The 16424-nt window shown below is 42.6% G+C and overlaps 1 protein-coding gene across 1 annotated transcript in view; it reads right to left on the bottom strand.

The window, feature by feature from the left end:
- The window catches only part of si:ch73-109d9.2 (uncharacterized protein LOC565042 homolog), a 32170-nt gene that overhangs the window by 7753 nt on the left and 7993 nt on the right, over window positions 1–16424 (bottom strand). The window contains exons 3-7 of the mRNA XM_061911748.1: window positions 14501–14588; window positions 11757–12805; window positions 7401–7686; window positions 7218–7321; window positions 2999–3044 (exon numbers count right to left, since the gene is read on the bottom strand). Coding sequence (XP_061767732.1) covers window positions 2999–3044; window positions 7218–7321; window positions 7401–7686; window positions 11757–12805; window positions 14501–14588 — 1573 coding nt within the window. The remainder of the gene's footprint in view (window positions 1–2998; window positions 3045–7217; window positions 7322–7400; window positions 7687–11756; window positions 12806–14500; window positions 14589–16424) is intronic.

The raw sequence follows: 16424 nt of genomic DNA, 5'->3' as shown, positions 1-16424 counted from the left end.
CTCTGCTTGCTTTGCTTTGCTCGGATTTCCTGCACTGAACTTGCTGTGCTTTTGAAGCTGATATGTTTACATACAACAACATCAACAGTAGCGTCCTACGTTACATCAGAACTCTGATCACTATGTGTAAATGTTTCTGCCACAATAGGCTGCTTTCTAGCAGGAATTGCAGTCTTGTTTGCCTTGTAAAGTACTTTTATTTCCAGCACTCAGCTGTTTTTTCTGCTGCTGCCTTTTTTAAACACTTTGCGCTGTGCAGTCATTTGTTCCACGCGTGTTGCCGCAAAACCAAAGTACTGACAACACTTTTATTTTCTTTGAAACAAACGTCTGACTCGCTCTCGTTAGCGTTAGCATTAGCCATGTTTTGAATCTCTGCTAAGGAATATAGGAGGCGGGCAAGATCTACAGCAAAAAGTATGCTGAAGCAAAAGGAGAATTGACGAAAACATCAAATACATACTGTATCGATAAAATCAATATACCGCCGAGACCTACGTGACACCCTTATGAATTCATATATATTATTTATCACTCTGATTAAGTTGAACAAACTCTTTTCAAGCGTCAAACATACATGGACAATATCTGCAACTTGTTGACGTCAGAGCAGACAGCAGACAATGAAGAAACCATTGATGGTGTTTACTATGTAATTATAATGAATTATTACTATATTAGTTATAATTAAGACAGTACAGTAATTTGACAATGAGTTCTGAGTATGCTGTTATTGCCATCTACTGTCTACTTTTACGTCTGTGTGGTATAAAACAAGTAAAATATGAATACATGTATTTGTTTTTCAAATCTTTATTAAATCCTTTGATTTTTTAATATAAGGTTGTAAGGAACACTTAAAAGGGGTGTTTGCAACATTTACACAAAATGCCTATAGGGCGCAAAGTGTCCAATGTATTTTACAGAGCATATCCAGGCCCTCTTACAACTTCTCGTCCATAATGACGTAAAGTAGATATGCACGTAACACATGTACGTGCATGAGCTTTAGGTACAAAAACCTATTTCAATAGATAGCTTTAGCTGTCATTGAATGTATATTGTATATAACAACAATATGACTGCAAATAATTTTTTGCTTCTCTTAGACTGTTTTTGTATTTGTGCACAAAGGTGCACAAAGCATGCGCTGACCTCTTCAACCTCTCCTTGGCACAGGCACTCATTCCACCCCCCTACCTTACATCCGCCACAATTATCCCAGTACCCAAGAAAGCTGCAACAAACAACCTCAACGACTATTGCCCAGTAGCACTCACACCTGTCATCATGAAGTGCTTCGAGAGGCTGCCTCCTCCCCATTCTAGACCCACAATAGTTTGCCTACCGGGCAAACAGATTCACGGGTGACGCCATAACCATAGCTCTCCAATCTGCACTGAGCGACCTGGAACACCGGGATGTCAAAAGGCTTTTCGTCGACTATAGCTCAGCCTTCAATACTAACATACCAGATATCCTGGTCACCAAACTGCTGGACTTGGGCCTTTCCACAGCAAATATGTTTTTTGGATTAAAGACTTCCTGACCAACCGACCCCAGACGGTGAAACATGGCGCCCATCCTCCTTCCGAAAAATCAGCATTGGCTCTCCCCAGGGCTGTCTAGTGAGCCCTTTGCTATTTTCCCTCTACACCCATGACTGTAGTCCAGCCCACCCGGAGAACAACATCATCAAATTCCCTGATGACACAACGGTGGTGGGTACCATTACAGGGAGGATGAGTCTGCATACAGAGATGAGGCCCTGAAACTAACAGCATGGTGTTCAGTGAATAACCTGGCACTGAACATTACAAAAACCAAGGAACTCATAGATGATTTCAGAAAAAGACACTGCAATCCCCGCCCTGCTCTACATCAACGGTGAGGAGGTTGAGAGAGTCAGTTCTTTCAAGTTCCTTGGCACACTCATATTTGCAGACCACTCCTGGACTCCAAATATAACTGCAGTCATCCGGAAGGCCCAGCGGAGACTCCACTTCCTGAGGGTGCTGAGGGAGAACAGACTGGAGAGACAGCTGAGGGTGACTTTCTATCGCCCGGCTGTCGAAAGCCTGCTGACGTACTGCATAACAGTGTGGTACGCCAGCTGCACTGAAGCGGACACGAAGGCGATTAAGAGCGTCATAAACTCTGCACAAAATCATTGGCTGCCCCCACCCCTCCCTGAAGGATTTACACAACTCCCGCTGCCTCAACACAGCAAAAAACATTACTAACGACAGCACACACCCTGGCTTTCACCTGTGTGACCTGCTACCATCAGGCAGGCGCTACAGGTGCATCAGAGCGAGAACAAACAGGCTCAGAGACAGCTTCTTTCCCAAAACTGCAACCATCTTGAACTCAAACTTGTAATAAATATTTCATCCCTTACCCCCAACCCCCTTCCCTATCCCCTTATGGTTGAAATGTGTTTGTCTTTCATAAACTTTCATTTATGTTCCAACACAAAGCACATAGTTTACCATGAATTGATTAACGTGGACCCTGACTTAAACAAGTTGAAAAACTTATTCGGGTGTTACCATTTAGTGGTCAATTGTACAGAATATGTACTGAACTGTGCAATCTACTAATAAAAGTTTCAATCAATCAATCAAAACCACCACTTTCGTTGAAAACACTGGGAAACAGTTGGGCGCGATTTTTAGTTGTAATTTTTGTTATATTTCCATATCCCTGTCAATGTCAACAAGAAAATGAGGAAGGTGGGTGGGAGATGCAGGGACACATTTTATTGGTTCAAGAGTTGATGTGTGCCTTTGAAGGTTGTTTAAGGACAATTCGACCGGCGAAAATCATGACAATATGTGCAGGAAGTTGTAGGGACCCTACAAAGTCATGAGGCAATTCATAGTTTGTGGGAATTGTGGGAACATCGTGAATTCCAGGAAGAATTCTAAATTCTAAATATACTCGACTATAAATGATATCAATGTATGAAGACGGACAGAAAAACATGACAACTTACCGATTCCATCGTTCACCGCTGGCATCACATCAGTAGGTTCTGGTGTCTAAACAGAGAAAATTTTGCTACATTTAATTTGATTATCTTCATAAAAGGATCCACAAGGTTACTTAGCAGACCAAATGTTTCGGGTCTGTGTTGAAACTCCATCCATCCATCCATCCATCCATCATCTTCCGCTTATCCGAGGTCGGGTCGCGGGGGCAACAGCCTAAGCAGGGAAACCCAGACTTCCCTGTCCCCAGCCACTTCGTCTAGCTCTTCCCGGGGGATCCAGAGGCGTTCCCAGGCCAGCCGGGAGACATAGTCTTCCCAACGTGTCCTGGGTCTTCCCCGTGGCCTCCTACCGGTTGGACGTGCCCTAAACACCTCCTTAGGGAGGCGTTCGGGTGGCATCCTGACCAGATGCCCGAACCACCTCACCTGGCTCCTCTCGACGTGAAGGAGCAGCGGCTTTACTTTGAGTTCCTCCCGGATGGCAGAGCTTCTCACCCTATCTCTAAGGGAGAGCCCCGCCACACGGCGGAGGAAACTCATTTTGGCCGCTTGTACCCGTGATCTTATCCTTTCGGTCATGACCCAAAGCTCATGACCATAGGTGAGGATGGGAACGTAGATCGACCGGAAAAATTGAGAGCTTTGCCTTCCGGCTCAGCTCCTTCTCCACCACAACGGATCGGTACAACGTCCGCAGTACTGAAGACGCCACACCGATCCGCCTGTCAATCTCACGATCCACTCTTCCCTCACTCGTGAACAAGACTCCTAGGTACTTGAACTCCTCCACTTGGGGCAGGGTCTCCTCCCCAACCCGGAGATGGCATTCCACCCTTTTCCGGGCGAGAACCATGGACTCGGACTTGGAGGTGCTGATTCTCATTCTGGTCGCTTCACACCCGGCTGCGAACCGATCCAGCGAGAGCTGAAGATCCCGGTCAGATGAAGCCATCAGGACCACATCATCTGCAAAAAGCAGAGACCTAATCCTGCGGTTACCAAACCGGAACCTCTCAACGCCTTGACTGCGCCTAGAAATTCTGTCCATAAAAGTTATGAACAGAATCGGTGACAAAGGACAGCCTTGGCGGAGTCCAACCCTCTGGAAATGTGTTCGACTTACTGCCGGCAATGCGGACCAAGCTCTGGCACTGATCGTACAGGGAGCGGACCGCCACAATAAGACAGTCCGATACCCCATACTCTCTGAGCACTCCCCACAGGACTTCCCGAGGGACACGGTCGAATGCCTTCTCCAAGTCCACAAAGCACATGTAGACTGGTTGGGCAAACTACCATGCACCCTCAAGAACCCTGCCAAGAGTATAGAGCTGGTCCACAGTTCCACGACCAGGACGAAAACCACACTGTTCCTCCTGAATCCGAGGTTCGACTATCCGGCGTAGCCTCCTCTCCAGTACACCTGAATAAACCTTACCGGGAAGGCTGAGGAGTGTGATCCCACGATAGTTGGAACACACCCTCCGGTCCCCCTTCTTAAAGAGAGGAACCACCACCCCGGTCTGCCAATCCAGAGGTACCGCCCCCGATGTCCACGCGATGCTGCAAAGTCTTGTCAACCAAGACAGCCCCATAGCATCCAGAGCCTTAAGGAACTCCGGGCGGGTCTCGTCCACCCCTGAGGCCTTGCCACCGAGGAGCTTTTTAACTACCTCAGCGACCTCAGCACCAGAAATAGGAGTCCACCACAGATTCCCCAGGCACTGCTTCCTCATAGGAAGACGTGTTGGTGGGATTGAGGAGGTCTTCGAAGTATTCCTTCCACCTATCCACAACATCCGCAGTTGAGGTCAGCAGAACACCATCCGCACCATACACGGTGTTGATAGTACACTGCTTCCCCTTCCTGAGGCGGCGGACGGTGGTCCAGAATCGCTTCGAAGCCGTCCGGAAGTCGTTTTCCATGGTTCCCCGAACTCCTCCCATGTCCGAGTTTTTGCCTCCGCGACCGCTGAAGCTGCACACTGCTTGGCCTGCCGGTACCTGTCCACTGCCTCCGGAGTCCTATGAGCCAAAAGGACCCGATAGGACTCCTTCTTCAGCTTGACGGCATCCCTCACCGCTGGTGTCCACCAAGGGGTTTTAGGATTGCCGCCCCGACAGGCACCAACTACCTTGCGGCCACAGCTCCGATCTGCCGCCTCGACAATAGAGGTGCGGAACATGGTCTACTCGGACTCAATGTCCAGCACCTCCCTCGTGACATGTTCAAAGTTCTTCCGGAGGTGGGAATTGAAACTTTGTCTGACAGGAGACTCTGCCAGACATTCCCAGCAGACCCTCACAATGCGTTTGGGCCTGCCAGGTCTGTCCGGCATCCTCCCCCACCATCGCAGCCAACTGCCCACCAGGTGGTGATCGGTAGAAAGCTCCGTCCCTCTCTTCACCCGAGTGTCCAAAACATAAGGCCGCAAATCCGATGACACAACTACAAAGTCGATCATGGAACTGCGGCCTAGGGTGTCCTGGTGCCAAGTGCACATATGGACACCCTTATGTTTGAACATGGTGTTTGTTATGGACAAACTGTGACGAGCACAAACGTCCAATAACAAAACACCACTCGGGTTCAGATTTGGGCGGCCATTCTTCCCAATCATGCCTCTCCAGGTTTCACTGTCGTTGCCAACGTGAGCGTTGAAGTCTCCCAGTAGGACAAGGGAATCACCCGGGGGAGCACTTTCCAGTACTCCCTCGAGTGTTCCCAAAAAGGGTGGGTACTCTGAACTGCTGTTTGGTGCGTAAGCACAAACAACAGTCAGGACCCGTCCCCCCACCCGAAGGTGGAGGGATGCTACCCTTTCGTCCACCGGTTGAACTCCAACGTACAGGCTTTGAGCCGGGGAGAAACAAGAATTGCCACCCCAGCCCGTCGCCTCTCACTGCCAGCAACGCCAGAGTGGAAGAGGGTCCAATCCCTCTCGAGAGAAGTGGTTCCAGAGCCCTTGCTGTGCGTCGAAGTGAGTCCGACTATATCCAGCCGGAATTTCTCGACTTCGCGCACTAGCTAAGGCTCTTTCCCCCCAGTGTAGTTACGTTCCACGTCCCAAGAGCTAGCTTCTGTAGCCGAGGATCGGACCGCCAAGTGCCCTGCCTTCGGCTTCCGCCCAGCTCACATTTCACCCGACCTCTATGGCCCCTGCTATGGGTGGTGAGCCCATTGGAGGGGTGACCCACGTTGCCTCTTCGGGCTGTGCCCGGCCGGGCCCCATGGGAACAAGCCCGGCCACCAGGCGCTCGCCATCGTGCCCCACCTCCGGGCCTGGCTCCAGAGGGGGGACCCGGTGACCCGCGTCCGGGCGAGGGAAATCTGGGTCCATGTTTTTTCTTCTTCATAAAGGTCTTCGAGCTGCTCTTTGTCTGATCCCTCACCTAGAACCTGTTTGCCTTGGGAGACCCTACCAGGGGGCTTTATGCCCCCGGACAACATAGCTCTTAGGATCATTGGGACAAGCAAACTCCTCTACCACGATAAGGTTGCAGCTGAAAGTTGACAAACTTCTAACTCAAAGTTGACAAACTTCTCATTTTATAGCAACAACGTTCTACTATACAAGTAAGAGGCACAATTTATAATCTCGAGTTAACTTTTACCAACACAGAAGCAATGCAGCAGCTCACCGGCTCAGAAATGTATGTCAACAGCAGCATACGCTAATTAGCTCTCTGTGATCACAGCGCCTCTAAAAGTAGCTCCTTAACATTAGCGCTCATAATAGTAGTATCGGTAAAACTTGGTTATTATTTAAGTGACAAGACCCCCCACGACCCCGAAAAGGACAAGCGGTAGAAAATAGATAGATGGATGGATGGATGGATGTAAATGGAATATTCTTGTCGGGTTTTTTTTGTTTTTAGACGCCTTCAAAGGCACAATAGTTTACACCCAGAGCTCAATTGTTAGTTGACTTTTGCTTGCGTTTATTTACTAGTTAGATTCCATTAAAAAAATTCAAATGTATATGTGTACTTGTCTTATATTAAGATTTGTGAATGACATGCACAAATTTAAAAAACTGCAGTTTCCCTTTAACCCAGCCCAGCTATTAGCACACTAGCTTGCTTTGACTGTAAATGAGCAGTATCGCCGATCTGTAAGTTTATCAAAGTAACCATAATCTATCAGGGTTTTACGATCATTTTGAATATTTAATGAGCCGGACGTGACATCAAGTGATTTCAAATTATGTGACTTATTTACATGAGTGAGAGCTGCTGGTGTCTGGTCCTCTTCTGTTCTTCGACTTCTCAATGATCTGTCATCACTGTAGGTCTCTCTCTTCAAACCGCATTCCTTCAACACATCTGGGGAATAAAAATGCTATATTCTTTCCACACAGTTTGATATTAGAAAATGGTGGCATGTTGTTAAGCATGTTCTTACCATCTTGCAGTTCTTCTGAAGTGTTGCCAGTGTCACTACTTGCATCAACACTCGTCCCTCTTTCTTTCACACCATTGTCACTTAATTTCCTTTCAGCACATTCCAACTTCACCCTCAGGGTCTGCAGCTCCCGGTTCTTGCGCTTCATTTCCTCCAAGAAGCCATCCTCGACCAACTGTGTGACCTTAAACATGGCGCTTTTCACCAGGGTCTCCATCACGTCCAACAGCTGTGTCTGGAAGGTGACGACGAGTGTGTCCAGCTCGGACATAATGTAATAATGTTTTTGTTTTTTTTATACCAAAAAATTTAAAAATGTCGTCGGTTTGTGCAGCCGCTACTCGAATATTCGTATTTCTTTAACAAATTCTGCCTCACTAGCTGAGCATGATTATGGTTTATACCGATACTACAGGAACATTTGCGCCATTTATACTGTCATAGCTCTACCCGCTGCCATATTTTAACCCCCAAAAACAACTAAAAGGACTAGCTAATACAAAAAAACGCTTGTTAAACCCGTTAAAATGTGTTGTCAGCTTCGCGGCCGACATTTTGTTTGTCGGCTGTGACGTCACATAGTCTCTCGACGGTGGCCGCTTGTAGGACAAACTGTGACACCAAACGCGTTTAATTAAAGTGAAACCCTTACGCTGCACTACCTTGTTTCTTGTTTAGTTGAGTTCACTTCGAACATGCATGCATACAACATTTTACCTCACAATTTCCAGTTTCATGTTCGAAACAGAGTAGGAAGAAGCAGAGTTTATTTAAATCCTACCCCTTTTCCTTTACATAGCAGTTGCTAACGCTTTTGTTCACTTCCTGTTCTCTATGTATTCAAAATATACTCCATAAGTAGTAACAATAAAATATAATCAATTGTTATTCGTGAAGTAAGTTATATTTCATATGGTGAGATGAGTAAAATAATCTAGAAATGGAATGGATTGATGAAATAAATTCAGAATGTTTATCATGGTTCTTCTTCTTTGTACTTTGTAAACACTTTAAGTTTGAATAGTTTTTTGAAGTGGATCATATTAGTACATTTTTCGATTTATTTGCTTAATCCATTCCTTAATTTAATTCCACACACTGATAGGTCTTAAGTGTTGCATGTGTGTACAGATGTTTTAAATAAATTTTTTCTCTAATATTATATTTCTCTTTTGTTGAGAATTGTATATTATTGGGTATCAGATTGTAGTGTGGCGGAAAACCTGCACATTTATGAGCGAAGAAAATATACAGTGAAAAAAGTAACTTCATTTTAAGGCCTGCAGAGGTTGGATTTTAAATATGAATTGGAGGAAGCAGAATTTAACTTCCAAATGACAGTGTTGGTGGGTATTTTCCAGAATAATGCTAACTGTATATTCACGCATACATGACTTTTACATATATAATTCTAATTACTATGAACCTCATATCTTGAAATACTCATTATATAAGGCTTGAACTATCTTGAGTTGCATGTTATGAGCCTATGTTGTGTATTAACTTCAACATGTAAATCCAATTGCTAGAAGAAAAAAACAAACCATTGCACAATATTCAATTTTTTTGAATATTGTTTCACCTGTATACATAGAGTTTATGAAAAAATTTTTAACAAATACTTAAATTCCCACAATTATTTATTTCATGGAGGGAATGTGTGCTTACATTTAGTGTTAAAAATTTCCCAGAATTATATCTTTAATAGAGGGAATGCGTACTTACGTTTAGAGTCCTGGGCATGACGTTAAAGTGCATCCGGCAGTAGAGGCTTCTCTATGGGGTCTTGGGGCACTAGGAGGTTATACCCTTCTCTACGGTTACCCCAGGTGGCCCTTGGCAAAGGCCTAGTACGTGACTGCCCCCTAGCCAGGGATACGGTGAAGACTTCAACGGCGGAGGAGGCGGAAGACGGTAGACTTATGAAACTAACACAACGGCAGTGATGGCGGAAGAAGGCTGCAGCAGAAAAGGGTCCCCAGTCGTCTTGGGATCCATGCCACTGAACCCTGGCCCAATTCTGTCAAGGATCGTGTGGTGACTGTCTGTGCACCAGTCTCCCCACGTAAAACAAAGTCATGCACAGGCATCCTCCATAAAGGGATACACCCCTACCAGGAGGATGGTCACCCTCGTTCAAGTGACTGCCTATGATGACATTTTTAAAGTTGAAATTGTTTTAGTATTAAAGAAAAAACCTTTGATCCACATGACAAATGATTTATGATCCATTTATTTCTACTTTCAGTACTATACAGATTGATTGATTGATTAAATTCAACATCCATTGAGTGGAGTCAAGTCGATCTATATCACAATCCTTCAAAAAAATCAAATTGAAATTCCAAATTAGGATTTTTTCCCTAAATCTAGTAAATTACACAATTTTACAATCCCCTACTTTCGATTTATTACATGCAATTAAGTTGTTTCTAGGTTTTAAATTATAGAATGTTGGTGAAATGTATAAAACATTTTTCCATTTGTACTCTATTTGTAAAAGTATATCTAGGAGATTTGATAAGATAAAAGCTCACCATATGATATAAAAGTTTGTAATATAATTGTAACACAAAACCATGCATGCTCAGTTGTTATTGAGTTAGAGCAAGCCTGGGCAATTATTTTGACTCAGGGGGCCAAATTTAGAGAAAAAAGTGTATCTAGGGTCCGGTAGAATTGATTTTTAGGAACACTAAAACAAAACCTCATGTCTGATTAAAAGCTAAAAACGCTATGACAGACCACCGTATAAAAAAACCTGTAATTTAATTGTACGTTTTTTTCACAGAATGAGACACCCAGAATGTACATGAAAATAAAGAATGTGGGTTTTACAATATCAACTATGACCAATAAAACACTGAATATTGACAGCAAATGAACGCCACACCCCCTCTCGATATTTTACAATCAAGCGAAATATAAACAACATTTCTCATTCAACCACTCCTCTGCTTCCCCGGCCCACGTATCAGCTGGTATTTGACAAAGGCCCAGAAATAGCTGTCCAGCCTGTAATACTGTATGATTCTAAGATTTTGGACCTACAAAATTAGCATGTCTTATCCATCTGTCAACAATGTGAAATTATTTTTGACAAGTTGATTTCTAGTCCGTCTCCGTCCATTAGCACGTTTCCAAGTGTAAAATACGATTTGCCTAGAACTCAGAGTATTTTATTTTGAAAGTAAACAGCATAATTTATTTAATGTTACTAAATTGATCCGCTGTGTTGTGCCGTCTGTCAAATACACACTTAGACAAACTTTATTGATCCAAAAGGGAAATTGTTCCTTTTTTTTAGACTTAGACAATCTTTATTGATCTACAAGGAAAATAAAGATAAGTGATTAAAAAAAGCAAGAAAAGTTGAGGACAATACCAAAAATAAAGTAAAATGGAGGAAATCAAAGGAGCTACTGTGATATGCTGCCACTCTTCCAGTCGCATCAAAGGAAAAAAAGAAATATTTTAGTATAAAATATAAATAATATATAAAATAAATATAAAATATAGAATCTTTGTGTACATTTAGCGCAGTAATGAGATACGCCACCGGCATGGTGCCACCATGCACAAGTGGTTCTGCAACAGTTGATATCGACACATTGACCTGAATGGAAACGGAAATAATCCGCCGCCATCATGTTGCCGTTTCGCATCACGGGGGGAACCTGGTGTTGTCGACACTCAGCAGAAGTGGAGGTGTTGGGGTGTTACACACACAGCACAATCGTGGGCACATAGACAGGAGGTAAAGAGACAGAGTGAAAGAATATTGCTACATAATTAGAGACCACATGCTGGAATTTAAGATGGTTTGTTTCGGGATGCTAACATTTGCTAAACGTTTAGCGAGCAAAAACCGTTACCTGGATACAGATTTTTCATTACATTTTACATACTCATTCATATTTTGTCTTTATAATTTTTATTTCACTGTAAATAGTTTGAAAAGTACAGATAATACACACAACTACATTGTAACCCTTAAACATATGATTTATATTTTTACACCAAAAAATGATATTGCATGAATTTCGGTAATAAATTAAGTCAATAAGCAACAACAAAATGTGAGGAGTTGTTTAGGAGATGAAAGAGACTGATGTTTGTAAAGGAGTCGAGGCAAAAGAGACAACATTCATAACACTAATTAATACAGCCTGATATAAAAGTGGAATCGTAGACTTAAGAACAACTTATTAATCAATCTGTTACATTTTCAAAAAAATATAATTTTAACATTAAAAAAAATGTTGTACCAGTAAAGAAATGAAGTAACCAGAGAACATCATTTAGCTGAAATATCAAGCATCAAAAAAGTGTTTGATTATGATATTCACGCCTCTACAGATGTGTCAAATGTTTGCGTTGATGTGATCTCAGATGATCCAGGCGTTTAAAGCTAAGGCCGCACACAGTACAGCAGTATGGTCTTTCTCCTGTGTGGGTACGCTGGTGAACCTTTAATATGTCGGCTCGCGTGAAGCTCTTGTGACATGTGGTGCACTGATGTGGTTTTTCCTGGGTGTGGATTCTCTGGTGCAGCTTCAAATTCCACAAACGGCTGAATTTGTTCCCGCACACGCCGCAGCAGTACCGTTTGTCGCCGCACTGGCCACACTGGTGTGTCTTCAGGTCCGAGAACGATGAGAAACTTTTACCACAACGGCTGCAATGGTGAAGCTCCTGCCTTGAATGGATTTTCTGGCTGACGTCGAGGTTACAGGCTTGAGTGACTGTTTTTTTGCAGTGCTCAAAAGAGCACGGTGGAGCGCTTCCTCTGTGTGTTTGCTTGTGTGCATTATGGGCAGCAGAGTGAGGAAAGGACAGAGAGCGTTTGTTACAAAAACGGCCCCTCGCTCCTCTCACTGCTCTAAAATGTTCGTTATCACAAGCAGGGAATGCTTTCGAGGACCCATACATCTCTCCTGTGCTCACCAAAGATGTGTCGCCTTGGTCCTGGTAGCTCAATCTTTGGCTTGAACTGCTTGAAGCATGCATGAGGCTCTGGTTCTGAATGTAACCGTCCTCGTTAATCAGAAAACAAGATAATTCCCTTAAATCTGTGTCACCTCTTGAGCTGCCCCCATATATCAGTTCACTTGTTTGGAAAGTTTGTTCCTTAGCCTCCTCCGGTGCGTCCCTATCCCCTTCATAGTGACTGGTATAAGTCATGTCTGCGCCTGGTTGCGAGGATCCTTGAAGTTCCAAACTAGCAACATCATCCATGCTCGTGTCTCCATAATTAGTCTTTTTAAAGTCATCCATCATATACCTGCCCTCCAGAGGTGTTTCCAAGTGGACACTTTGAGAAGATTCCAACGTCTGGTCAAAGCTTGCTCCCCAGTTTATGTGTGATTGTTTACTTGGCCCGGGCAGAACTGACGTCTCTGCTTCTGATAATAATAAACAGGAGACAAGGAGCAATAAAATATGGTTGCTTGGTTTTGTAAGGCTTTTAAAGGCCTACTGAAATTAGATTTTCTTATTTAAACGGGGATAGCAGGTCCATTTCGCGATATTGCCGTATTTTTGCTGAAAGGATTTAGTAAAGAACATTGACGATAAAGTTCGCAACTTTTGGTCGCTAATAAAAAAGCCTTGTCTGTAGCAGCGCGTGACGTCACGAGTTGTGGAGCTCCTCACATCTGAACATTTTTTACAATCATGGCCAACAGCAGCGAGAAAGCGACGATTTCCCCATTAATTCGAGCGAAGATGAAAGACTCGTGGGTGAGGAAAAGGAGAGTGAAGGACTAGAAAAAAATAAAAATAAAATAACAAAAAAAACCTAGACGGCAGAGCGATTCAGATGTTATTAGACAAATTTATTAGGATAATTCTGGAAAATCCCTTAACTGCTTATTGTGTTACTAGTGTTTTAGTGAGATTATATGGTCCTACCTGTACAACCTGAAGGTCGGAATGGTTTTGCTACGGGTGTGGTGACCGCAGTGTCTCCGAGGGAAGCCACGTTTCTCGACGAGGCGAAGGCAGCCGATGCTTCCTCCACATTGGAAGCATCCGACGGTCGGGGGCGGCCAGTGGGAGGAGGCAAGAGAGTACCCAGCTGCCTCTTTGACAGGTGCAGGAGGAACGACGCAAGCTCTCCGCTCATGTCTACGGTAAGAGCCGACTTATTACCACCACTGTCTTACCGAAACCTGCCGGTTGACATGTGGTAGGGAACCATGTTCGCTTGACCGATCTGTTCCATAGTAAAGCTTCACCGTCATCTTTCGGGAATGTAAACAAAAATACAAGGAAACACCGGCTGTGTTTGTGTTGCTAAAGGCGGCCGCAATACACCGCATCCCACCTACATCTTTGTTCTTTGACATCTACATTATTAATTGAACAAATTGAAAAAGATTCAGCAACACAGATGTCCATAATACTGTGGAATTAAGCGATAAAAAGAGACGACTTATAGCTGTAAACAGTGCTGGACCAAAATGTCATCTACAATGCGTGACGTCACGCGCACGCGTCATTATACCGCGACGTTTTAGCATGATACTTCCACGTGAAATTTAAAATTGCAATTTAGTAAACTTAACCGGCCATATTGGCATGTGTTGCAATGTTAAGATTCCATCATTGATGTATAAACTATCAGACTGCGTAGTCGATAGTAGTGGGTTTCAGTAGGCCTTTAAACACGCTGCAGGATTTTTTGCATCGGAGATTTTAAATGTAAACCTATCGCTCCGATATTAAAATTGGATCTGGACACCCTTGCTAAATATCAATTATTAGCGCACAACATGTTTGCATAGTTTCAAAAACCAATAGTGATGTGTTACACATGTCTTATTATCACACAGTGTAACGAAACCTGACTTACAAGTATACATTAGATGAAAATAAAAGCATATTCTCTAAACCCATTGTCAAATTACCATATTATAAAAACAAACACCACCAAAAAATACACATTAGAGACATTCTCAGAAAAATAAAATATAAACTTTGATAAGAGTTTGAGCGCCTACTCAGGGACAAATGTATTTGCCAAAATGGATAGAATTGGTTGGATTGGCGTGAACGCAACATCGCAGATTCCTGGAGAGTTTAAAATAGGTACATACCATCCACGTCTTCGGAATCTTTATCTTCGGGTGTAAAGCGAAGGGCTTCCTCCTTCAGCAGCCGGTCTAGATTTGGCACGTTTGAAGACTACCAAAAAGCAAAACAAAATAATGTTTCACAAGAAGCGACAGCATAAACTTAGTAATACAGCAATCTTTAGCAAATGGGTCATTCTATCAAATAGGTGCATTGCTTGTTTTAACTCTTTAAAAATAAACTATGTATTTAGACTTAAAACGTTTTGTTTTTTTTACTTTTACTCTGATAATACTTATACTTAACTAGTCCAACTGCACCGTCATATCATTTTTGTAAAAGGTTCCTAAGTTGAAGATGACTAGTTTGAGCAACAGGACTGAAACTAACAGGAGGGAGTTTTTAGCATAGAATGACCAAATACATTAAAAATAGCTATGCTAATACACTGAAGCACATTGCAGTGATTCAGAATAGTCCACATTGCTCACAGGGTGTGTTAAGGTAACAGGGACTGAGTAAAAACTCGGGGACAAAAGATGATAAAGGTTAGGTTGCCTATGAACGTTTTCTGCCTATTGGTACTTGTAGAGTAACTACAATACCCTGTAGTCTTAGCGGTAGAGCGAAACTGGAAGTACAAACAATAGTTCAAGCAGAGATACGAGCGGGTACAAATATATACGGCAGAGTTGTATATAAAAAGTTGCTTGAAAGCTGTTGTTCCTGCATTATTGAAACAAACAAAATATATAACTTTTTGCATGCGCTTGTATGCATATCACTATATCTTCTAGGACCGGGATGTCAAACTCATTTCAACTCAAGGGCCGCATGGAGGAAAATGTATTCCCGCGTGGGCCAGACGGCTAAAATCATGGTATAAGAACTTAAAAATGAAACAACTTCAGATTGTTTTCTTTGGCCCAAAATAGAACAAGCACATTCTGAAAATATACGTATCACAAATAATCCTCTTGACAAAACACTTCATGTTAGTTTAAATTGGTGCAGTTTCAAAAACACCATTAAGAACACAATGTAGTTTTGACTTAATCTCAGTGTATCTACAAAGCAATTAAACTTAAAATCAGAGCTCATCTAGGCTTGAACAAAAAACTGAATTAAGCATAAATAAAAACTATTCTATGTACTGCCTCATTTGTCATTTCCATTGTTCATTTTCTTTAAATTTGCACAGAAAACAATAATTTTAACTGGACTATATCATGTGCAGTGTCTCATGCATCATTCTAAGCGGGGCTACCAAATGTTCATTTTACTCCTGTTTGTTTTACATGGGGTCGAGGGATGGGAGTCAAAGCTCCGCTTTTCTGTGTACCTCTTGCTTGGTATGCTTGCGTCAGTATAAACTATTTGCTTGCCTAACATCATTTTTTCTACATATAACTGTGATCCAAAATGGTGTTATTTATTTATGTTGAACATATTAACTATCAGCATTGGTATGACCAATATTTCCCCTGTAACTACTTGATATTGGATCAATACCGAAATTTGTAGTATTTCCCAAAACTAATACAAAGTATCCACACAACAGAAGGATATGTGCTTACTACATTTTAACAAAAGTGTAGATAGAACAATGTTACAGCATAAAATAAACAGATAACAGTAAATTAGCAAGTAGATTAATAATAGTTTCGAGAAAATAATACCACAGGAAATTGCGCAATATGTTACCGCATAAGTCAGCAGCCAAATTAGGAGCCTTTATAACCGTTTTGAAATGTGTCTATTATCATGTATTCACTAAATAAAAAACATGTTGTGATGTATATTGTTATCGCTGGAGGCTGCAATATATATTGCAATATAGATTTGAGGCCATATTCCTAATGCCTAATTGACAGTTTAACAATATCAACACAATATGTAAACTAGTTTGTTATTCTCTTCCTCTGTGTGTAACATGTTCAGCCTCGT

The sequence above is a fragment of the Nerophis ophidion genome, linkage group LG01, assembly GCF_033978795.1.
Source record: "Nerophis ophidion isolate RoL-2023_Sa linkage group LG01, RoL_Noph_v1.0, whole genome shotgun sequence".
NCBI lineage: Eukaryota > Metazoa > Chordata > Actinopteri > Syngnathiformes > Syngnathidae > Nerophis > Nerophis ophidion.
The sequence above is the reverse complement of the archived record's forward strand: the minus strand, read 5'-3'. Positions and strand labels throughout refer to the sequence as shown.